Genomic DNA, 25,467 nt, shown 5'->3' on the forward strand with positions numbered 1-25,467 from the left:
GAAATAATTTAATAACGTTTTTCTCTTTATTGGTTAAGTTAAGAATTAAAGTAAAACAACACAGTAATGTAAAATAATGTTATAACAACGTTCCCGCTTCCAGCGTATCCAGAAGAGAGCTTAAATTTCCCGCCAATGTTTTCTTTTTTTTTTAATGTTGCCCGCTTCAAAAATCGTAGCGACAACATACGTACCAAACAATAAATAAATACGAATAAAGTGCTTAAAAATGGCATGGAGGCAAGATGCTCTTATTTTGTCAACTAATTCCACAATTTATTTCTGTGAAGATCATTTCGATGTAAGTATTAAATACAACTTTATATATCTAGTTATAAATGTATCGTAAAAGAAATGAATTTAGCAAATATAATATATTACACATAACCTATAAAATGTTAGGACTAGAATAGGACTTTATAATTTGTTTGAGTTAAAATATTATTTTCGTTTTATAAAATGTAATAATTCAAACTCTTCTTATGTTTTTAGTTGCCAAATGATATGACTAATTATACAGAGTATCATATTATGGGTAAAGACACAAGTGCGCATGAAACCAGGTTATATACCAACGAAGTTCGAATGCCAAGAAGATATATGTTGAAAAAACAAAGTTTGTCAATAATCGCAGAGTGTTTGAAAGATCCAGAACCAAGTAGTACCCCCAGTTTATCTGCCATAATGATAATTGATAGCAACAACGTAGCGTTCCGCGCTTGTTTCGCGAGGTGTGACGTCACGCAACTCTGATTGGTGTTTAATGTCACGTGATTAAATGCCTCATTTTGTCGATTTTATTTTCCAAAAATATAATTAATCTTTTATTATTTTTGTAGAAAAGTTGTTTTTTTATTTACTAATTATCATGGTTAATCATTAGAAACTCAAAGCCATCCGATTTATTATTAGTGGAAACAAGCCTATAGTCGTAACGTTTTATGCTTAATTTAATTTAATAATAAGATTAATAACGTGTATTCAAATATGATTAAATGAGCTTATTGTGAATTGTTATTATATTTTCTACTGAATATAATAAAAGAAATCGATAATAATATTTTTAAACAGAGTCTAATTCTAGGACATACATATTCTAAGTACCTACAAACACTAATCTGATCAACAAAAATCCAACGTGAACATTCGAATATAATACAGAATTCGTTAACATGAAATAATGTAAGTGCATTTAATTTTGCACTTTTTTTACTCGTTTTGATATTTTTATAAAAGTAATCATCCTTCTTTTTAAGGTTAATATCTTTTTCATTGGCGTTACAATTTTTTTTATAGCTGCAGCTTAAGGTGCATTTACTTTGAATGCTTAATGCTTGTTTTCACATTTGTGCTCTGCTATTGAAATAAATAAGATGTAATAGCAAGTATGTATTTGTTCTGGCTTAGTACTGTTACAAGGTAAAGGCTAATGAAAGGGCCGCCTTAAATCCATTTCCACACTGTCTTTTTAATTAAAACCTTTTAAAGGTACGTATGAAAAATACTCTTAGGTTAGTCACTAATCACTATATGACAATTTGTGGCCATCTTTTGATAATTTAGCCTTTTATTTTGCAATTTATTTTTAGTTTAAGGATGGTTGGTTAACGAAGACCATTGAAATAATGAGTTAATTTATTTTCTCCATAGAGTACAAAAGTAAACCTTATCAGCAACTATTAATAATAATTCAATCGAAAATATTAAATATTTGTCACACACATTATGCGGAGACTGATGCCTAAAAAAGGTACATTATGTGCATCAGGTTATTAGGTCCTCAATCCTCAATTGCTACAATATTATTTGTACGATATGTATTTAAATATTTAACTTTGTAAAGCTAAATTTATGAAGGATATTAACGAAAAGGCTAAGTAAGGTAAGTAGTAATAGAATAAAAGGCATCGGTATTTAGTAGTGGATTTGACATTTATATTGTTAAGTATAAAGGATAAACAACATTAAAAAAAGTGTTTGTTAAATTACTTAAGTTAATTAATTAGTTAACCTTACTAAAAGCCAGATTATTTTTATACCTACTTATATGTGTCATTAAATAAAAGAGGCATGTAAAGTAAGGATCACCCAAAAATAATAGACAAGAATGTGAATAATTTAAAAACAAAATATTATCTATGATTTTAAAGAATATAATCATTCAAAATTTCGTTGAGTAGTTTTAAATTCGATTAGTCTTACAACTTTTTTATCAAAATATAAATGGCAGTAAAAAGTTTAACGTTTAAGTTTTGTACGATTTAAAGTGTGTAAATGCCCTTAATGATAACATATGCGTCGCTGACGGCGCGTACGCAACTGGAATTCATAAGTCTAAAAGGTCGCCAGACGCAAAGGTAATATCGAGAACATATCGAATTTATCCGAGTGAATGCAGAACAGGCGAAATTGCATCAGCTATATCCAATTTACAGTTTCCAAATTTAAAATAAGGGATATTAAAAAAATATATTATATAAAACTTAAATTACATGACATTTGAAGGGTAAATATTCATTTAATTTTGCTATAAAGTTAAATCGTTTCTAAGTACATTTTATTAACAAGATAACGTTAATATTGGAGCAGCGCCGACCATACTGAGCTGACCGCCACTACAAATGGATCTGACCCATATACCCACAGTATTCTACAAAATTAATATCTTTATTAACGATATTTAAGTGATAGTCACATACAATATATTCGTGCAATGTGTTCTTCCCTTAGATTTTCGCAATTATTACACATTGAAATAAAACTAGTTTTTAACGGATTTAATCGCGTATATTAATTATTTTAACATCCCGACGTTTCGAGCACTTTGCAGTGTTCGTGGTCACGGGCAGACTAAGGTGACATTTGTCTGTTCGAATTACAAAAGAAATATTATTTACAACTACCGCCAACGATTTTTCTTGATTAACACTGCAAAGTGCTCGAAACGTCGGGATGTTAAAATAATTAATATACGCGATTAAATCCGTTAAAAACTAGTTTTATTTCAATGTGTTCTTCCCTTGTTGCCTTGATCTATTGGCTATTTTATAAGGTGTTATTCCTGAAGCCCTGTATTTACCAGGGACTTTATTTAATTGGCCTGCCAGCAAAATAAAGGCCGGATTTAGAAAGTCGGTATTATTTTTACCTAATTAAGGGTTGAGTTGGCATAATGGTGTAAAACCGGGTTGGAATCTGAATTGATGAACCCATTGAAGTTTTATGTGGCTAATTGTATTTATAATTTATATCGTGTTCGGCGGTGCGTTTTAAGATAAAGCAAACATCGAAAGAAACACGTCGGATAAAAATATGCCACGTGTGTATTTAGCCACTCACATTGGAACAACGAAAAATGAATCGTGGTTCCAAACAATATTAAAAAAGTAAAAGTTGCCTATGCCCAGCAAAGGTCCATAAACATGCGGTTTAACTTAATCTTTATTTAAAAAATATTGGACAAAGGACGGGCGGATGAAATTAAATTAAATGTATAATCTATTTTAATAGATAACACACGTCTTGTAGAAAAGTGAAGGTAAATCTGAAACTAGTTCCATAGTGTATGTAGTTTAATGTCAGCGCCTGATATTATTAGAACGGGTTTACAGAGGTCGTTAGAAAAGTAACGCCGGGTGCGAAACGTAAATTAACCGTGTAAATGGTTTCAATGGTTTAACATTTTGTCATTTTTTTAATAAGTAATGCTGTCATTAAAAAAGATTATAATTTTGTTAACGTCGTCTTAAACCTTTTGATTACCGTCACGTATCACGTATTATATTTTTTTTACAAACCTTAACTTAAAGCCTTTTAAAACTAATGGCACCTACCCATAACTCTCTTTATTAAATTGTTGGTACTTGTTAGTTATTTAATGTTTCCAAAGTACTAACTGCAATTTGAGGCGAAGAGACAGAAATTTATCTGTTATTCCACAAGAATTAACTATTATTATATAGTTTTAAATTACTTTGTTTTTAGTTACTTCTCACTTGAGGACCCTGACGACATTATTTTAGTAGGTATTACATGCCTTCTACTTAACATTACTTCCAAACTTTCGTACAAGCGTTTCTTACTGCTCATTGGAAATTCGTCGTAAATGTATTGTTGTTATAATCATTGACTTGATAATTTTTTACCAGTTCATGTTTTAAAGCATATAATTTTAACACATCTATGCATTTAACTGCTAATTTAGGATTACATGATTTGCTTCACAATCAAAGAATTTAAAGCGTATGTTGGAATCCAAATTTATTGAGATTACACTAGTCAAAATTTCTAATATTAGGGTTAAACGTATACTGCGTCATAATTTAAGGACTATAATATCTCATTTATATTTATAAAGTATTCTCATAAAATTACTGTAACATTCGATATGAATCAGTGGCACACCGAGCGTGCTTCGCTGTTGCGTAAATACTGGCAGCCTTGTGAAGGACGCGTGCGCAGGCGCAACTCGGAAAATACTCGCCTATATTCATACGCGCATCGCTCATTAATTGGAGTTATCAGGGTTGTCAGAATAATTATATAATATATCGAAGTATAAAAGTTAATAGAAACACTGTAAACATTAATATCCACATTAAGATTATAACAAAGTACATATATGTATGTTAAGAGATGTTAAGGCAGTCTACAATAAATAACATGTTTCTTGTTTAATTATATAATTTAATTGACAACCTTTAAGCAAGGGGTACATAAGAAAAAGAATTGGGTTTAGCATTTTCATGTACGGCACGTTTAAGTTGGAATTTTAGGTTAGACCGGGGCGAGTCATACGTCTACATTACGTCGACCTTAGTATTGCGGCCTCGCCACATATCGCACAAGTAATTTTTAGACCAGACATAGTCAAATTCTTATCTGTGGCTCACCAATGCGCAATACATTTTTATCTACTATGTATAAGTGTTGTACATTTAAAAAGTACGAAGTTGCTGTTAATGTTAATGTAAAAAATATATATTTTGATGTTTCTTAGTGGAGTCCAAAAATAAATTATGCAATACTACAGAAGGTTAAATAACAATGTCTTAGACTAACTGCTCTATATACTAAGCAGTATCGCTTAGAATCGTGATTACATTAGTTTGAGCTTTATCTAAAAAAGTGTAATGCAAGTCATAAGCGACGTATATTAATTAAAAAATGTTCTTAAAAAGTATTTATGGCTTATATAACGATTCGATGTAAGTGCTCCCTAAATCATTAAAATAAAGAAAGGTCGATACTGCTGGTTGATTCTTCACGAAATCCAAAACTATAGATTGGTTTGATTGAGACAAAATTTAGCATAGTTACCCTTTTCGGGACGTAGAAGCTCATTTAGAAAGGATTTCTGGGAATACAACTTAAAAGAGTATTTATTTTTGAATGATTTTTATACGTACGAAGTCGGGACGAGGAACTAGTCCACTATAATGCATAAAACTTTCGATTTTATAGACATTATTATTTACTTTATAGTTAATATAACAGCTATTTTTTTATAAATATCTGCTTTGAAATACTTTACAACACATTTAAATTTATCGTTCCGAGAAATATAACAATGAGTGAGAACAATTCTTTCAGAATATTTAAAAAGTATTACGAGTGCTAATATTATGTATGGCACATATTTTCTATTAGTTTTGAGAAACGTTAAATGCTTTCAATTAAAAATAATGAGGGGTTTTGTACTTCAAAAAGTTATATAAAATACACATTACATTTTGTTTTGTCATGCACAGGGATACGAGAAGTTGTTAATTGTACTCCAGGTTAGACGTTAAAGGCATTTTATAGCCAATAGGGTAAATTATATAAAAACAGTAAGTATACAAAATATTAAGTTGAGATAGTTATTAATTAAAGTTATGTATATTTTTAAATATTTCAATAATATAGTTACTAATGAAACGATTAAAGTACACATGGACATTAAAAAGGGGACTAAATTATGTATTAGAATTACCCAAGTTCTTACTTTTAAATAAACGCTCTGGAAAAAATAGGATAAATATTGGTATGAGAATTATTAAAATATTTTATGGAACCTTATAACTCAAAAAAATATGAATGATGTATTATTATATTGTACTTTGCTGAATAATTATACCGTGATAAATATTTATTTAAGAAGCCTCTCGTAATATATATAAATCATTAATAGCATTTAAAGTCATTTCACAACTAAGATATTCTTAGCACGATCTGGACGAGTTTCAAATGTCCAATGCAAGCCAAAAGCATTTAAAGTAGATCACATGCACTGTTGAGAAAAAGGTTATGGATATCGCAACGTATTTGAATGTTTATATGTGAAGATCAGTTTTTTATCTATTTTAAAATTAATAATAACACATATTACGAAAATCTAAAGAAACAAAAAATCTATATCTAAAAAAGTACTATGAAAGATCGACATGTTTTAATGTATTAAAATTAAACTAATTAATGCATTAATCTCGCAAAAAATATCAACTTGTACATTTGAAAGCGTCATTAGGTATTTACAATAAATTTGATTTGATATACAATATACAAATAAAGAATCAATATGTATAGGTATATCTTTTATTTTCCTATTGACTATATTATGACCATTATAGTTATTTCTTTTTTTAAATGATCCGTTTTCAAAAATATTTTTTGATAATCGTGCAATACAGCTGAAGTTAAAATAGAGTCGAAAGAAAAATTGGCGTGACCGCGATGTTTCACAGCTTCGGACGAATTGCACAAGTAGTGCCTTTGTTTACGTGGCATTGTCCAGCCAACCCATCGACCAGGTTCGTACGTGCGTACTTGAATATATTTAAATTTGGAGATGCCACCAGGATGAGGCAAGAGTATAGCACGGTTTGCTATAAAATGCCGTTAGTGTCTAACATTGGGTACAGTTAACAACTTCTAGCATCCCTGTTCATATCACAGCAAACCAAAAACAAACCAAAATGGTCTTCAAGGTACGAAATTAATAAGGATTATTTGTGAAGTGTCAAAAAAGTGTATGTGAAAGTGTTAAAAAAAGTGAAGCGATTATAGGATTTTTTTACTTTAAGGAATTCCGAAAATAACTTTAGTTCAAAATTATAATCATATTTGTCCCAATAACAAACATAACATATGTATCACATGATACTTTTGACTCATTGAATTGAAAGCTATTATGAATCACAGTTCCTTTTAATATCTCATTATTTTCATGTAATAATATGAATTTAATTTGTAATTTAACATTAACGTTTTTTTTCTTTTTTCTAGCTTATGGTTTTCTCTTGCCTCGTGGCTGTGGCTTATGGTAGTGTGGCGCCTGCAGCAATTGCGGCAGCTCCTGTTGCCTACACCGCTCCTGCCGTTGCAGCAAGACTAGAGGAATTCGATCCCTTACCGCAATATAGATTTGGATATGATGTAGCAGACTCTCTTACTGGAGATTACAAGAGCCAACAAGAACAACGTAACGGTGACCTTGTCCAAGGACAATATTCACTGGTCGAACCTGATGGTACTCGTCGCATTGTTGATTACTCTGCCGACTCTGTTAATGGATTTAATGCAGTGGTGCGCAAGGAACCACTTGTAGCACCTGCTGTGGTTGCCGAACCAGCTGTTGTTCCGGCACGTATTGCTGCTGCACCTGTAGTTGCTCAACCTGCTCCTGCAGTGGTCGCTGCTCGTTACGCCTATGCCGCTGCTGCACCCGTTGCTGCCCGATATGCTGTAGCTCCCATATCTGCACCGGTCGCTGCTCCTTTAAGAGCTGCACCTGTATTTGCAAGATATGCTGCTGCTCCTGTGGCAGCAACTCAATACTACGCTGCCCCTACTGCTCCTTTCGTGAACGCCCGATATGCTAACGCTCCTTTCGTGGCCCGCTATGCTGCATACAGTGCTCCTGTAGCGGCTGCGTATACTGCATTACCCGCTGCTTACACTGCAGCATCCTATACAGCTACTGGTCCATTCGCTGCTTACACAGCGGCTGCTCCAGTTGCCGCTGCCTACACAGCGGCCGCTCCAGCCAGATTTGCAGTACCAACTGCATATGCCACGCCTGTAGCGGCGGCTCCTGCCCGTCTTGCCACTGCCCCTGTTGCTGCAGTAGCTCCCGCAGCACCAGCGAAAATTGTCGAAGCGACTGCTGCTGGTTATCGTTATCCTTGAAAGAAAATCAAAGTTTGATGGCTTATTTTACAAAGACTTGATATGTACATAGATGAATAAAGTTATTATTTTGTCTAATTAGTATTTTTTTCGCACAAACACATAATTATATAAAACAAGTGTTCTATTTTATGAGAACTACCTTTTTTATTATTAAATACACAGTTAATGATTATATCGACTAAAATTAATTTCGCAAATTGTTATATTTTCTCTTTAATTAGATATTAATATAATAATGGCTAATTAGTTTTACTTTTATATATAAAAAATGATATATAAATCTTTAATTCTAAAAATACGGGTACGAACCCATTACCTAGGAGTACGCAGCTTTATAAGCTAGCCACTATCAATACGTGTAAATCCATCTTGTCATACATTTTTTAATATTTATTATACAAGGAGGAGAATACAACCAACCGTGTGAATAGACACATTTTATATGATATCAGGCGAATTTGTTAATAATAGTTTTAATAATAAATCATGTAAATATTCGTCTGAACCAGCCATGAAAAAGTTTAAATGTAAATTAATGTAACCGATGATAACCGATTCGACTAGATAGACTGCTATGAAGTATTTATGATAAACTAACTAGCCGTCATCCTTCCTGAGTTCGTACGGGTAATATCAGATTTTATAACAAAATTTATTGTAATACATATTATGATAAAGCTTAATGTTTCTTAGTTTGTTTGGTTGAATGTGCTAGTCACAGAACTACCAGTCTGATTTAAAAAAAATTTTTAGTGATAGAAAGCCTATTTATCAAGAAAGGCTTTGAGCTATATAACATCAGGCTACGACAAGCAGGGGTCGAGTATCAATGAAAAGTGTTGCAAAAATGGGGGAAAAATATTCCTTTTGAGAGCTTCCGTTGCGTGCGCTGCGTAAACAGTTAAGGTTTCGCAAAAATATGTATGACAGAATAGTTCCTCTTCAAAGTTCTAAAAAAAAATCCGCGTTAGCATATTGCTATAATTTAAGGTTGGGTCACGGCCTTTATTATAGTAAGCAAATTTGTTCTAAAATAATGTATTATTCGCAAAAATTATTTATAAACATTATTATCAAGCTGATATTTAAATTTAGTGCTTTTAATACCTGCTAAATCTTTCGAGCGATGGGAGCCGCAGAATATTATACAACATAACATCAGCTTATAAGACAAGATTGCCGCCACCTAAGTGTTTGAAACTTTGTATTTATATTAGTTAAGCCTCAAACTTACAGGAAAAATTAGTGCTATACTGGTACAAATCGTTCGAATTACGAATAAAATCTTAGGATTTTGAAAAAATATTGTTCACACTCGCCACCTCCCACAGGTATGGCATTATCAGACTTCTATTTATGATCATACAGGGAACTGTTAAAAAAGTTTCAGGGTGGTACAAATAGTTTGGCGAAAAAAAAAAAATACTCCTTTGCTGTGGTCTGGCGCCCATTGGGAACTGTAGGAAAAGTATGGCAAGGTGATTTGCGTGAATGGCTACTCGTCGATGATTAGCTATGCAAAAATTAGCCTGGTACAAATGGTTGAATTGTTTTATTTATATTAATGTATTCACGTCGGTATGGCGGGCTGTAAGTCACACCCGAGAAGTATGGCATTACGCTACCGCCTTCTTCTTTTTTTTCGACTATCTGAAAATACAAGCATTTCTCTGGAACAAATCGTTCGACACTCGTTATTTATCCGACGCGTTCGATTAACGCCCACGCGATTGGGCCGCCGGTGCGAGCGCTATGACCATCATTTTCCTTTTTGCCTTTACGTAATTAGACCCCTGAAGAACCGCCATACTGGTACAAATGACCTAATATTTTGCGTCATCATCTCCCGGTCTATAACACTTATTTTATGTGTAACAATTTAATTCCAAATGCGTTTTGTAGTAGTTTGTATTTTATTTTAGTTGGTAAATTATTATGAATTAAGAAACTGATTAATGGCTATGCTGAGTACTTAATTGAGGCCTTGGATCGGTTGCAGCGACGTACGGTCCGCATTATTGGCGACTTAAAGGTCACAAGCACCCTCGAACCTTTACGTTTGCGCCGAGAGACAGCAGCGCTGAGCACTTTCTATCGACAGTGGCACGGTGCTCTGAGGAATTATTCTCTCCAATTCCTGCTTCCCCTTTCATTTGCGAGTCTACGCTTGCTGGCTCGCGATGTCACCGCCTAACTGTGTATCAATTCTATCGCGCACGAAGAAATCGGCAACTCTTTTCTTTGTCGTACTGCCAAAGTACCGCCAAAAACTGCCAAAATTAAGCACATGGAAATTCAGTGGTGCTTGCCTGGGTTTGAACCCGAAATCATCGGTTAAGATGCACGCGTTCAAACCGCTGGGCCATCTCGGCTCTCTACATTTATAATATATTATATAAATATATTATATAAATGCCTTATACCTTTTAAATTTTTAATTCAAGTAAATTGTAAAGTATACAGTGAGCATTGTCAAATTGGTAATTTTTATTACTTTCTATTTTTTTTTATACACGCACTACATTGCCCATAGTACAGCCATTTTCACTATAAGAAATCATAACCATTCCTTACATCACATCAATACGCTACCAACTTAGGGAGGTAATGATGTTAATAGATGTTATGTACCTTGTGTCTTAGCTAGTATAACTACACTAGCTCACTCACCCTTCAAACCACCACAATACTAACTATTACTGTTTGGTGGTTGAATATCTGATGAGTGGTTGGTACGTACCTACCTGGTGGTGGTATATAAGTGTAGATTTGAGGATATACTAAATGATTTTATTTATAAAATGAGTATTCTTTGAAAATTGTCTAAGGTATTAGTTAATTTATTTAGTAAATAGTTAGGGATGGATAGCTGCTAATTTGAATTTATCTTATATTGAATTTATCTCTTAAGTATAATCTTGTGGTTTTCCAGCCTAGGAACATTAAAAATATAATAATTTATTCATCAGACCAAACAAGAATATATAAGTTTGATTTTTGTCAGTTTTAATTTGGAAAAAAGTTTTTAAGGCCTCATCCTTATGACCTAATTATTTTCAGTTTTGTCTAATTTTATAGCAATGTATAGCAATGATAAAAATATAATAATAAAAAATATAAAACGAAGTAAATGATCATTTTACAAAAAACGTTTTACAAACTAAGTATTTAGGTGCCAACCATACTATTCTGCATTAATTTAATTGAATTAACAAATATAAATTAAATTGGATATTTAAAAAATTGATGTATCCCGTTTACATATACATCTTACTAATGCAATTCATGTTAAAAGTCACTAATAGCGCTCAACCCAAATCACAAATCATCATAGTTAGTTGACTCTATAATCTTGTTATTTTATGCAGTAATTTAATATATACAAAATTGTATCACTTATATTTTAGCTTGGACTGTTTAGTAAGGTTGACTTATATTCCAGTCCACGCGTGCTCTATATGAAGAAAGTATTTTATAAAGCGTAACAGAGTATTGCAGGTGTAACTTTCTTCAATGAGCCACCTGTATTGTGCTCACGTTCCTCGTTACGCAGTATTGTATATATAACGCGGTGATGCCCGAGGGTAGGCACAGTTCAACTTCAGACACTGCACATCCTCCCCTAAGCAAACAACCATGAACAGCAAGGTAAGAGAAAATTATTTTTAATATATTTTTGTTACATAATAATATCGACGATTTATATAAAAAAAAATCATATATAATTTTTCACATATTTTATATCATTAATAATTCATATTTATTACCCACCTTATTTAAAATAATAAAAAAAATTTGTATTGTTCTGTAAAAAAATACTAATGTTAACTCTGATTGGCATAATTAAATATTGAGGTACTCTATAGTTTTATCGCAAAGAAATCAAAATTGCGATTCCCTTAATTTTGTTATTGAATTGTTTTAAACATTTATTTATAATATTTCTTTTAAATTCCGTAGAAAATATTGTTGACGTTTTGAACCAATTATGAGATGTTTTAAGGATTATTACTCATTTACATCTCATATTCACCATTTTATCATATAACTATTGTATTAAATTAACTTAGCCATGTAATTTATTTGGAGAAAAAGATTAACTACTGATTTCCCTACGGTTTTTGTTGTTAAAATCTAAATTCGAAGCCGGTAATAGCTTTTCATTCAATCGTGTACAATGACGAATTGAAAATGCTTGGAAGAAGCTGCTTGAATATAATTTATTTTCATTTTGATCTATTCGTTTTTATTGTGCTAAATAATTAATATATCACTAGACGATTTATGCGTTTATTTAAATACTTTTTAATATATATATAAAACAACAGTGTTCTGTAAAAAACAAACTCAAAACTCAGTAGGACATGATCGTGAAATGTCAGAAATTTATATGCGATGCATGATAAGTCACGAGTGATAAGTCGCTTTATACATTTACATATACATTATACATACATTGCAAAAGCTACGAAATTATTTTTATATAATGACACTGCTCTTCGAATTGTATAATAAATTCCGTAGAAAACTTATCGTAGACGATAATAAAACTAATCGCGACCTCGACCTAAAGCTGGCTTTCAGAAGTACGTGTTAACAACGTGTTATCATTCAATCGTGCCTTTTATCGTACAATTTGGAAAGCAGCCGACACGAGCGACGTGTGCCTCGCGAATCGCGATTGACCAATGCACCATTTCTGGACTATTTGCGTCATTGCACTGCCTTCCTTGAGTGACACTTTCGTTTCTGCCTAAAATATCTAACAAAAATTGAGTGACCAAACAAAGCGGATACGTCCAAGGTACTTTACAAAACCGCGTGGTACTTTCTAAACAATGTTATATTTGTACTTTACCTGGAAAGATTAGCATATCACTGAAAACATGTTTCCAATCAGCTATATTTATCAAAAACATTTGATTTTATTTTTCTCCCTTGTATAAAATTGTACCGTTCTATCGTACATTCGATATAATGACAAATTAGGCTTTCATAATGCTTTATTTAAGAAAGAAGTAGATTATAACTATATATATGGTCGCACTTCCTTAAAATATATTAATTATTATTCCAGGCGTAAATAATTACGAAAATCGACCCTTTCTTTCTAACAGGAACATGTTGCAAGCCGTATCATGTTTGTATTCAGTTCGCTATACCATTCGTGCATACAAATTCTTCGGTGTATCCACGCGTTGCGTAACCGAAATAAGCTATAGCTCATTGTCATTACGTTGCTGGTAGCATTCTGTTTAATTGACCTATAGATATAACAAGTACATATATACAAAATAATTAATCAGTTTTAAGATTTGTTTAAAGATTAAGGATAAGGTTAACTTTAAAATATGCTTATATAAATATTTTTATTTCTAGATTGTACTATTCATCTGTATGGTAGGCGTGGCCTCGGCCAGCGTTGTTGCTCCAGTACCAGTAGCACGTGTTGACCCATTCCCGCAATACTCCTACGGCTACGATGTTCAAGACTCCATCAGCGGCGACTATAAGGGGCACCAGGAACAAAGGAACGGTGACGTCGTTACTGGTTCCTACTCCGTTGTCGATCCCGATGGTACTAGAAGAATTGTTGATTATGCTGCTGATCCTATTAACGGTTTTAATGCTGTCGTCCGCCGTGAACCTCTTGTAGTCGCCGCACCCGCTAAAGTCATCGCTCCGGCTCCACTTCTTGCTCCCGCTCCAGTAGCTCCTGCCCCAGTATTAGCGAGAGCACCTTTGTACGCTCCTGCCCCTGCACCCGTCTTCGCGCCACGACTACCCTATTACTTTTAGATGAATAAATACAATTTTGTTGTGTTGCTGTATATACCTATTAATGAATAAGGCTTTTATAATTGTTATTTATAATAATAAATGAATTGAATACATATATTTTTTTTGTTTATATAACTCTATTTTATCATTCAAATTTATTCTAATAGTACAAACATATATTACACTATAAAATAGTTATGCAGTTGAGCATACAAATAGGCTTCTCAATTAGGGTTTTTAAATTTTATTAACTTCCCGCTAACCTATTTAAATATCGAAGATTTGTGAAAAAATATTGGGTAGGTTAGTTCTCATAGGATCTCCAACTTTTTATATTTTATTGTAATATAATCCCTACTCAGCTTTAAAAACGACATCGTATGCTGAAATCGAAACACAATCAACGATGTGTTAAAAATTATCATACTTTGAAAATTTCTATATAAATGTTTTTCTACCGTAACTTCAAGATTTTTCAAACTAAAATATTTATATTTGAGTATATATATATATTTACTAAGTTTTTTTTTAATAACGATCATAAATTGTGTTTTTAGCTTGGAAAGCTCAAATGTACCTAAATATATTTTAAAGCAGTCTGGGCTGCTCAATAAACTAATGTCAATTTAAAAAGTAATCTACAGTGCTAGTTATTTATCAACATTGTTTGATTTATCTCAAGATTGATTGATCTCTGTGGGACGTTGACATTTTAGGTGTATTATGTGACATAGATTCACTCACGTAACGCATTATTTAATAGTTCAATTGCCCAAATTATGATTTCACTTCAGTTCGTTACTGTTTAAAAGTAACAGCATAAATGTCGTTGCCCAAGAGCTTGGAGCTTAACCCACCTCGGTGATCTTGCAGTGGTGATGCGGGACAGACATTTGGCAAATTTCTCCAGTGTTTTCTTTGGCTGCCGATTATGAAATGAATTAACAAACAAATTAAGCACATGATAACTCAGCAGTGCTTGCTCGAGCTTTTGAACGCGTTATCTTTGATTAAGATTCACAATTTTACTGTTTCACCAATCATAAAAATGCATTTATTTATGCAGCTAGTTTGTAAAAACTGTACAGTATAAAATGCTGCTAGCATTCTTGCTACCATTCCACGCGGTCAAGATATATACGTAGATTGATAATAATATTCAAAAACAAAAATAAATATATTTTAATAAATTAATTAATTGCCTCAATAATTTAGTAATAGTTTCCATCGGAATTTTATAATTGACTTTGTAAATAAAATTATACAAAAGTTATAAATCAAAGAGAATCGCCATGTGTTTCAAAAAATGTAAAAAGGGACATTTGAAATACTACAGTTATGTAGGGCTTTATGCCCGTCTGGATAAGTAATTTATGATGAGTGGGTACCCATCATAAATTCTACCGCCAAGCAGTACAAAGGACATAACATCAATGTAAATGATTGTGGTGACCATATATCAAAAGGTGGCTCATTTGCTCGTCCACAAGCCTATGTCACAAAATAAGGTATGGCATAGTCTTCTCAGTGAATAAATAATAGTACTATTAACGTGAGGTAAAAGTTAGTAAATATATTTGCATTTAAAAACATACGTTAACCAAATGACTATTGATTAAAAAGTTTATAAAGTTGTTAAACACGTTTTACATTAGACAAAATGGGCGGTGGTAGTCACTTTCCATAATTTTGTTTTTGCATTGGTTGGCGGACGAGCATATGGGCCACCTGATGGTAAGTGGTCACCACCGCCCATAGACAAAGGCGCTATTAGAAATATTAACGATTTCTTACATCGCCTATGCACCACCAACCTTGGGTACTAAGATGTTATGTCCCTTGTGCCTGTGATTACACTGGCTCGCTGACCAATAACACAGTACTGTTATTTAGCGGTAGAATATCTGATGAGTGGGTGGTACCTACTCAGACGGGCTTGCACAAAGCTCAACCACCAAGTAAAGTGTAATTTATTATGAAATTTAATAAGACATAGTAAGTTTTTCTTTTTTTTTAATGTGGCTGTCCTTGTCTAAATAAAAATAAGGAGATCAGATGACCGCATTTCTGTGGACATCGTGACCATGCCTAAGCTTCAATTTAAAGCGAAAGTCAAAAGCTTACTGCGGGTTCAATCACCGGACCAGAACTATGACGTCCCGTCGGTTATTCGTGTAAAACAACACGAATATATAAGAAGATCACGATTCATACTTAGCAGTTTGATTTGCCTATTAAGACAACTATATTCCTAAAATAGCATTTAAGGTAGTTTAATGAGTTGATTTTTGTTGGCGAAAATATAATGTTGTGTATAAATTCAAATTAATTTTTTTGCTTTTATAGGAAGTATAATAGTAAAGAAAAGTATATATCTATATTATTCCAAGCCATAATTTACCGGAATAAAAAATATTCAACCCTTATAATCGTGTAATGTGTGTGGCACACAAACTATTACGTTTTAATATATTTAACACAGCTAAAAATAAGACTGTCAAATAGATATAAAAAAAATCAAAAAAATTTTGATTTAATATCTTTTTCCGTCTCGCATTTTTTAATTTGCATCGATAATTATTGTTTCAATATTGACATATAACCAATGTTTATTAGTTTTATTAATCGGAAGAAAAAAAATTATTTTAATTGATACTTTGTTTTAAATAAATTTTTGAAGTTACATTTTTGACTTATTTTGAAAAAATCTAAAAAACGTGATAGCTCAAAAATGGTTCACTTTTGCATAATGCATATGGAGGTTAAAATTATTGCAAATAGTTACCCCTATCACCTCCTAACGTGAATACGTCGAATTACCAATAATCATGTATATCATAATTGAAAAAAAAACGTAGCCGTAAGAAACTTTGTTGTAATATTACAATAAGAAAAACTATAAAGACATATATTTAAGTATATAAAATCAGTGTAGGCCACGTCTTCTAAAAAGATGACTAGCTCGAAGTCCAGCGAAAATCAGCTGATGTTTGGTAATAAGATAAAACAAAAACGCTAACGATAAAAAAATACATAAAACTATTTACAAATATTTTTTATTACATTTGGTACAAAAACAAAATATTATATTACAGTTTAGATTGCATCTTTCGCAAAAACAATATTCATAAAAATTATATATCAAATATTTGAAAGCCAAGGGTCCCAGATTTTGGTGGAGCTGGTAAAGCCCGTTCTGGGCCTGGTATTACTGACAATCCTCTCTGGCAACGACGTTTACGTTCAGCTCGAGCTTCACCAGGCTCTGGTTTGCGAGGTAAAACGGAAAACCGTCTTCCAGGGGGAACTATTGACATTCGTTTGAAAAGGACTTGTGTTTCAACTCGTTGTTTCTCATCCATTACACTTACAATCTGTCTTTCACGTTGTACTATTGCCTTTCTTTCGTCTGCACTCATTGTTTCCGCTGCCATTTCAGCACATTTACATAAAAATGCTTGCACGCGTTCTGGATCCTGCATTTTCTTTGAAAATTCGTACGCTTCCTCGACTTGTATTCGTACTTCATTTGAATTCCCTTGTTGCATATCACCGCTCATTAGAACAAAACAACCATTTAACCACCATGTGACGTTACTTATTTCTTGAGCTTCCCGTTGGCAGCGCTTGGCATAAAACTTAGCAAGAGCATAATTTTTTTGAGTACATAAAAGGCGAGCTAATTCGTACATTAACCAGCATTTCATAGTAGAATTTTCACACATTTCTAAGGTTGCTATTACTTTAGCTGTAGCTTGTTTGATATCAATAAATTTATAAGGATAGTTTGCCATGACTGAATCGAATGAGGTTGGACGACCAACAGGCAAACCCATTAAGAAAGCAATACGACGTCGATTACCACGTTCACTAAGGGTGTATGATAAGCGATGCTGAGATAAATATCCTTCTCCAACGGCACGATATAACCGATCCGTATACGAGTCTTTATCTGGTAATGTACGCGGAGTCTTACTATCAAGAAACATTTGCATGCGTTCTGCTTGTGCTATCAAATCCATAACACGATTCTCACGCATACATTTTTCAATCTGTTTAAGAAGTCTTTCAGCAGTTCGAGCTCCAACTTCTCGTTCTTTAGTTAAAACTGATTCTTTGTACTTATTTTGATGTTTTGAATCAGCCTTTTCGGCTAATTTTACAGTATAATAAGGTCGCTGAGCTCGCAACATATCTTGCCTTTCACTGAGAGATCGTAAAGCTTCTTTAACAATGTCTTTCAATTCTATACTTCCCCCTGCATTTGCGGATTTTAATCGTTGATCTTCAGTTAGTTCCCGTAGAAAAAACTTATCGTAAGCCATAGGTCCTAAATATTTCATAGCTAAAACGCGAGCTAATGTTAAATTTTTTCGAGCCTCTAGTTGAGTAAGCTTTCGTTTTTTTTTTGGTCTAGGGATTCTCGATATATGAAGGGGCTTTTGAGGTTCATCTTCATCAATACGAGTAGCCTCATTTTGTTTTATCAAAGGTAAGAATTCTAACATAACGTTACCAGCGTTAACACCAATACAGTCTTGAATTGTTTCAACACCTTGATTAATACCCTCTATAAAATAAGGTGGTTGACGTCTACATCTTGCACCTCTATAATTCATCACAACAGATCGTTCGAAATCTGACATTGTGTACAATGCTCGAGCCTGCATGTTTCGCGCATTCATATTTCCCGGTTCCAATTTAAGAGCAAGTTCTGCATCGGCATATGCTTGAACGGGTCGGACAGCATCCGCACATACCTGACTACGCCCAGTAAGCATACGTACATCATCAGGAGAACTTTTGTAAGCTTCATCGTAGGATGCCTTGGCCTTTTCAAATTGTTCTAATCTTCTTAAATATGCACCTCTTTCACGATATACTGTTATAGCACCGAAAAGTTGTTTTTCCTCCATATTAAACAATAGCTTACCTTTTGCTTAAGCTATTAAAATTACAAATATAAATTTACTATTTATAAAATTTCGGGAGTGACAAAATTGCGTCACATTATGTTTTTTTTAGAATTCAAAAAATAATAGAATAGAATTTAACCTCTATAGAGTGTTGAATTTCATTTTTGAAACGTGACTAAACTAGGTTTCTAATTATTATTTGTGATTAATATGAACAATATATTATAGTATATTTAAGAAATTTATTGATATTTTGTTTTAAAATATTTTGTATGTACATATATGTAAACGAAATATATTAACGGTCTGCCATTTTTTTTTTGTTTTTAATAAAATAGTTCCTTACACGGGCAAATGAGCCACCTGAGGGTAAGTAGTCATCATCGCCCACATCGAACACACATTGATAATGTAAAAACTATTAACCATCCTTAAAATCGCCATTACGACCCGAATAAGATCAGGAGCGCTTTTCTGACTCCGATGTTACTAAGAATAATGAGTCGACTAGTAACAAATGTAATCTAACATTTTGACAAATGTTGGTAAAACAATAAAAACAGATTTTGGTTAAATTTCTTTGACTTGGGTTTACAAAACTTTTTAAATAGTATAATATATAAATATTAGGTTGAATTATTGCTATATGACAGTAAAAATCATTCTACACGAGTTATGAAAACTATTTTAATTTTGTAGATTGCTAGCTTTGAAACTATTATTTTAAGAATGCCGAATTTGATATTAAACCTGGCGCAGATAGCTATCTTTGATTGCAAAGACCATTGAGTCGATTAGTTTCAAAGGCGGCAATCTGTGCATTTTTCAAAAAAAATGTTATTTATAACATAGACGTTTTCTTTTGGGCATTGCTTTCAAAACTGGTAATATGCCATTGAAAAAGCGAGTCAAAGTTTCATATCAGTTTCAAATCCGGCAATCTGACAAACTTTGAATTCAAAACCGGCCATCTTACGCTGTCGACCAATCAGAAGATATAGCTACTTTTGAAGAATTGCAAGAAAATATTCGATACTCAGGAGACTCTTACCGCGAATGAAATTCAAGAAAATTATTGTGAAGGGACCATGGAACAGGTCCGCGATCTGCGCATATAATATTTTTTGTGCTTAATATTTAATAAGTTAAATAAAAAATAAAATTATCTGTCTACCATTTTTTCTGTATTTCAAAAATATAGTATACATAAAGATTTGTGACAACCCTGATTCTTGGTTATTACTTGACGGAAAACTCAGTAACTTTGTACTGGTCTGACTAAAAGTCATTCGATTCCGTTTTAAGTTTTGCAGCCTAAGGTAGCCAATTAGTAAAACAGAAGTTACATAAAACACTCAATATGAAGTACTAAATAAAAAACATTTTTTTTATTGAGAACATTTTTTAAATATTGTGTTGGGTAGGTTTTTAAAATAAAAGGTAACATATAATTAAATGTCACAAATAAAAAAGTTTATTGGCCATATAAAAGAGAGAGAAATCAGTCAATTTTAGGTGTAAATCTGAATAAATTAGACAGCTACAACTGGAGCTGCTGTCAGCCTAGCAACTGGTGAAGAATACGCAAATCTTGCTACGGGTGCTGGATAGCCAAAAGGTGCGGAGTATGCTAGTTTTGCAACTGGAGCAGTGTATGATGCATATGTCAAAGGAGCTGTGTATGCGGCAGTGTATTTAGCTACTGGGGCAGCAACGATGGGAGCTGCGGCATAAGGAGCAGCAGAAAGGCGGGCGGGTACAACTGCTGGTTCAGCAACTACTGCCGGTGCAGCAACTAGTGGCTCCTTTCGCACGACTGCATTGAATCCATTGACAGAATCAGCGGAATAATCTACAGTACGGCGCGTACCATCGGGGTCTACGAGTGAATATGATCCTTGCACTAAATCACCATCACGTTGTTCTTGCTGGCTTTTGTAATCACCGGTGAGTGCATCAGCTACATTGTATCCAAATCGATATTGCGGAAGAGGATCGAATTCTTCCAATCTGGCTGCGAATGCTGGTGCTGCCACTACAGGAGCCGCTGTAAGGGGAGCAGCTACTGCTACAGGTGCAACGCTAGCTTGGGCAAGCGCCAAGAGGCAAGAGAAGATAACGATCTGCAAAAATAAAGATAAAAACATTTACTTAAAATTCATAAGTTGAAATTGTCATTAGATAAATGACGGTCATATTCAAGTGTACTAACATTCAAGTATTGTACTTGAAATAGTAACACCGTTTTATGAGAATGACACTAGAGCTATTACGTAAACCGAGCACGAAGAAATTACTAATAGGCCGAGGATAGAGTCTGTCAAGGACGGGTTTGAGTTGCGATTTGAATCTCAATTAGTTTAAGCGTTAGTGGTTTCCAAATATTGCAAGCGTTACTGAAATATGACAGTTCTTCGAATTTTTTATGACCGGATATGCTTTGAAAAACTTTTATAATTTCGTATATCAATATACGATTATAACTAAAATTTTATATAATCCAATAATATTTATTTTTCTATGAAGTCCTTAAATTGAGAATTTACTATTAATATTTCGAATCGAAAAAAATACCATTTGTAATAATAATATTTCTCCATGGCAGCTTTTTTATATTGTATAAAATTTATAAAATAGTATTTTATTGTTATTTTCGTAAAAATAGTTTGTATTACCTTAAAGGCCATTGTTGTTCAGATGAGTTGGTGGTGAAGCCAAGTGTGACTATGCTCCTGAAGAATCTGCCGAGGTATATATACTGGTATGAGTTGTGACACCGGGCCAAGTTCACGCTTAGTATTATGTCGGCGCATCACTATGGATGTGCACGCAATTGGAAATGAGTTGTAATTTGTCAATGGCGGAAAATTCAGCGTTCTTGACTTTAGGCCAAATGTTATGAAATTTAACGAAACTACTGCCGTCTGATAAGGATATAACCTACATTTTGATTTAAAATAAGAACATTATTGCTCTTATAAAATATACCTATATTAATTAACTAACGAAGAGCATTTCAGCTTTATAAGCAAAGCTGTTTGAGACATTTAACTATGTACATATGTTAAACTTACCAAAACTCACCTAATATAACTCTAATAAAATTGTCTTTTACGAGTATGATGATCGCGTCAAAGTCGTACAACATGATTTTTTCATTAATCTTATAATGAATTTCGACTGTATAGCAGAAAATATAATTGCTTTCGAAGATACCTCTAATACGAGTATGAAAGATTGTTTTGCCAAATATAAACTAATTATCGAATATTTTAAGCTGACAATTAAGTTACAATTAGTTGAACTTACATATGCAGATGCGAAAAGGAACTTGGAAAAAATTGAGCCAGTAGGATTAGCGGTTTAGAAGGTTCGGCTAAGGGATACTTTATTTCACAAAAAAATATTACATTATAAAAATAAACTTGATTAATTAAAAGGATAATAAAAATAATTACTTAGTTTGGCGTTCGAACTACTTACTACGTTATCATCAATCTCTTTTACTGAATTAAAAACAACAAAAATAAAATAAGAAAGATTGCTTAAGATTATTAGATATAAATTCTCTCAATCTTTTTTTGAAAATTGATACACTTGAAGAATTTTTGACATTGCAAGTATTGTACATCGAGATTCCCTTAAATGGCGTAGTGTTGCCACACTCTTGCCAGTGGACCCTGTACATCGTTTTTAATTCTAATATTATATTTAGCAGACTATTGCTGGGATATCATTTGTGTATGTGTATTTCATACTAATACCAATATAATTATATTCCAATAACATATATGTATAACATGTATATATTTGTTAGATTAGATTAAATGTTTTAAATTTTTGTATAATTGTTCGGTCGGTGTTAGGTAATTGTAATGAAATTTTGTATTCTTTGCGTATTTTGGTAAATTTTTAAACCCCATATTTGTAACACGTACACCAATTAGGATTTCATGAATGTGTTGTATATGGAATACTTTAGTTTACAAGGTACATTTTTGGCAATGTTACGTAATACTCCAGTTCATTGTATAATTTTAGATCTTATATTTTATTTAGATCGTATGTCGAGTGCTTTGAAAGTCTGTCGGCCTGAATATAAATAACAAATATTTTTCTTGATTTGATAATTTTATCCGATTATTCTGTTGATTATAACTATTTTTCAAGACATCATGAAACAACTTAATTCGTCAAAAAATATATAAATATTAAAGGAAGTCACATTAGCAACCTACGTTTCGCAGATGATATCGTATTGTTCTCAAGAACCGCAGCACAACTTGAAGAAATGATAAACGAACTTAATTACGTCAGTCGCAATATTGGTCTTGAATTAAATATCGAAAAAAACTAAAATCATGTGAAACAAAACTCTAAGACCCATATTTGTAGAAAATGGACAGTTGGGATGTATTCATGAATATATTTAGGAAAACAAAAATCTTTTTCAAAATCAAGACACCGTGACGTCTTTTACCTTGCCTCTCAAATGCAAGTCAAGCCTGGATCATATGCACACGAAAGGAGAAGAGAATGGTGGTAGGGCTTTGTGCAAGCCCGTCTGGGTAGGTACCACCCACTCATCAGATATTCTACCGCCAAATAAGAGTACACTGTATTGTTGTGTTCCGGTTAGAAGGGTGAGTGAGCCAGTGTAATCACAGGCACAAGGGACATAACATCTTAGTTCCCAAGGTTGGTGGCGCATAGGTGATGTAAGGAATGGTTAATATTTCTTACAGCGCCTTTGTCAATGATCGGTGGTGACCACTTAGCATCAGGTGGCCCATATTCTCGTCCGCCAACCAATGCCATAAAAAAGAAGCATTCTTAACCTGAAACTCAAAGACAAAAAACGAAACAGCGAAATCAGAGAAAGGACAAAAAATATTGATGCGTTAACCCACTGCAAGAAACTTAAGTGTGAAGTGTTAATGTGGAAGTGGGCTGGTCACATTGCACGTCAGGATAGAGAGAGATGGACTAGAAAAATCAATGCATGAGCTGGCCCTCCCGGAAATAGGAAAAGAGGTCGCTCCCTGGAAAGCTGGGAAGACGAACTTATAGAATTTGGAAATAATGACTGGATGAGAATAGCCTAAGACTAAGGAAAGTGGAGATTAGTGAGATAGATTAGGTCTTCCCGTCGAGAGGTCTTTTTTAAAATGATATAAAAAAAAAAGATAAAAAAGCACTGTTTTTATTAACACTAAGGAATTAAACAGACTTAAATAAAAAAATAATTCTGTCTGTGATTTGATTTGGTAATTTATTGAGTGAGTGTGAGTTAAGAAAAGAGTTTTTTTTTAACTTTAGCAGTGAAAATTATATAGCTTGTTTAAATAATATTTATTTTAGGATTTGAAAATATTTAAATCACTTAGCACGTTTAATATATTGAAGATGGAATCTATAAAATAAATCAGGCACGTTTTGTCAGGTGTCAGGTAAAAATTGATTCATATGTACCAAATTATCACATCTGCTGGGTTAACATTTTTGAGAGGATCCCTTAAGTAACGTATATTACGACTAAATTTTATTGATATACGATTTATAGTTAAGAAATTGTACATTTGGCATATTATTCACAGTTCATGTTTTACGAGGAAGTTGAATATATTTTAAAATTCAATAGTAAGCGCCATAATAAAGAAATTCATATTATACCAAATTTATAAACTCAAAATTGGTACCAATACAAAAAATTAAGATTTGGTGGTTTAAATACGTTGTATTTTAATTATTTTAACCTTTAACTTCTGCAGGTCAAACCGTGGACAGAGGGGCAGTACTAGTATATGTATAAACTTTAAGTATATATTTGTTGGTTGGTATATGATACAGAGGTCACTATTTCCTTACCTGAATCTATAACCTTTGTAAATGATACGGTAACGTCTATTGCTACGTAAGACAAAACTGAATTATTCAGGTATCAATATTTTTCGTAGCGCCAGGTCGCATTACTGTTTTCTATTCATCCTTGCTTGCACTATTGCTTGACATTTGATATACCATACCATACCAATGAAAATTTAATTTTTAGTTAAAATGTATTTTTAATAAATACAAATGCTTTTTACAAATTTACCAGATAAAGGAATTAACTATTCATTCCCAAATACCAAAAATTACCGATCTCGACTCTATCTAAGATGTTTACAAATTCGGTAAACATTGACAATTTGACACGTTAGATAGCACGAAGACGCCAAATTTTAAATGATAACATATACATACATAGGAGGAAAATGGTAAAAACAATTATTACGACAATTAAATACGACACGTATAATAATAATAGCGACCCGTCCTGATTTCGCGCGAGTGCTATATATTAATAGAGAATGATATAAATATAGGGTATAAATAATACCCTACAACACTCAGGAATGATGTAGCTTCCTTTCAGTAAAAAAAATTAAATAGATCACATGTTGCGATGATTACTCCATAAATACAAACAAAAAAAACTTATAATATTAGGGTTCTACACAACTACAGAATGTTTCAATACACGGCTAGTCGGACCTAGGCATAAGGTCACTGGTGCAGTCTTTCACAAGGCTATTTACGACTTTTGCCTCTATCT

At 32.9% G+C, this 25,467-nt stretch overlaps 4 protein-coding genes across 4 annotated transcripts; 2 read left to right on the plus strand and 2 right to left on the minus strand.

Moving 5' to 3' along the window:
• Nucleotides 1–6,921: 6,921 nt before the first annotated feature.
• On the plus strand, nucleotides 6,922–8,233 carry LOC125071515 (cuticle protein 19.8-like). The gene is made up of 2 exons (XM_047681800.1): nucleotides 6,922–6,968; nucleotides 7,267–8,233. The coding sequence occupies exons 1-2, from the start codon at nucleotides 6,957–6,959 to the stop codon at nucleotides 8,167–8,169; spliced, it is 915 nt and encodes a 304-aa protein (XP_047537756.1). The 5' UTR covers nucleotides 6,922–6,956; the 3' UTR covers nucleotides 8,170–8,233.
• A 3,561-nt stretch (nucleotides 8,234–11,794) lies between these two features.
• Nucleotides 11,795–13,971, plus strand: LOC125071518 (larval cuticle protein A2B-like). The gene is made up of 2 exons (XM_047681803.1): nucleotides 11,795–11,820; nucleotides 13,552–13,971. Exons 1-2 carry the CDS (start codon nucleotides 11,809–11,811, stop codon nucleotides 13,969–13,971), a joined length of 432 nt encoding a protein of 143 aa, XP_047537759.1. The 5' UTR covers nucleotides 11,795–11,808.
• A 3,116-nt stretch (nucleotides 13,972–17,087) lies between these two features.
• LOC125071514 (outer dynein arm-docking complex subunit 4-like) lies at nucleotides 17,088–18,869 on the minus strand. Its single transcript, XM_047681798.1, has one exon. The coding sequence runs from the start codon at nucleotides 18,867–18,869 to the stop codon at nucleotides 17,088–17,090; it is 1,782 nt and encodes a 593-aa protein (XP_047537754.1).
• Nucleotides 18,870–20,307: 1,438 nt separating this feature from the next.
• On the minus strand, nucleotides 20,308–21,587 carry LOC125071516 (larval cuticle protein A2B-like). Its single transcript, XM_047681801.1, has 2 exons — nucleotides 21,545–21,587; nucleotides 20,308–20,992 (listed from the first exon to the last, which is right to left on the minus strand). The coding sequence occupies exons 1-2, from the start codon at nucleotides 21,554–21,556 to the stop codon at nucleotides 20,402–20,404; spliced, it is 603 nt and encodes a 200-aa protein (XP_047537757.1). The 5' UTR covers nucleotides 21,557–21,587; the 3' UTR covers nucleotides 20,308–20,401.
• Between the last annotated feature and the right edge of the window lie 3,880 nt (nucleotides 21,588–25,467).

This window comes from Vanessa atalanta, chromosome 19 (assembly GCF_905147765.1).
Source record: "Vanessa atalanta chromosome 19, ilVanAtal1.2, whole genome shotgun sequence".
Lineage (NCBI taxonomy): Eukaryota > Metazoa > Arthropoda > Insecta > Lepidoptera > Nymphalidae > Vanessa > Vanessa atalanta.

What these genes read in the sequence shown, in the direction of transcription:
- LOC125071514 (XM_047681798.1), bottom strand. Translation starts at nt 18,869, where the DNA reads ATGGAGGAAAAACAACTTTTCGGTGCTATAACAGTATATCGTGAAAGA.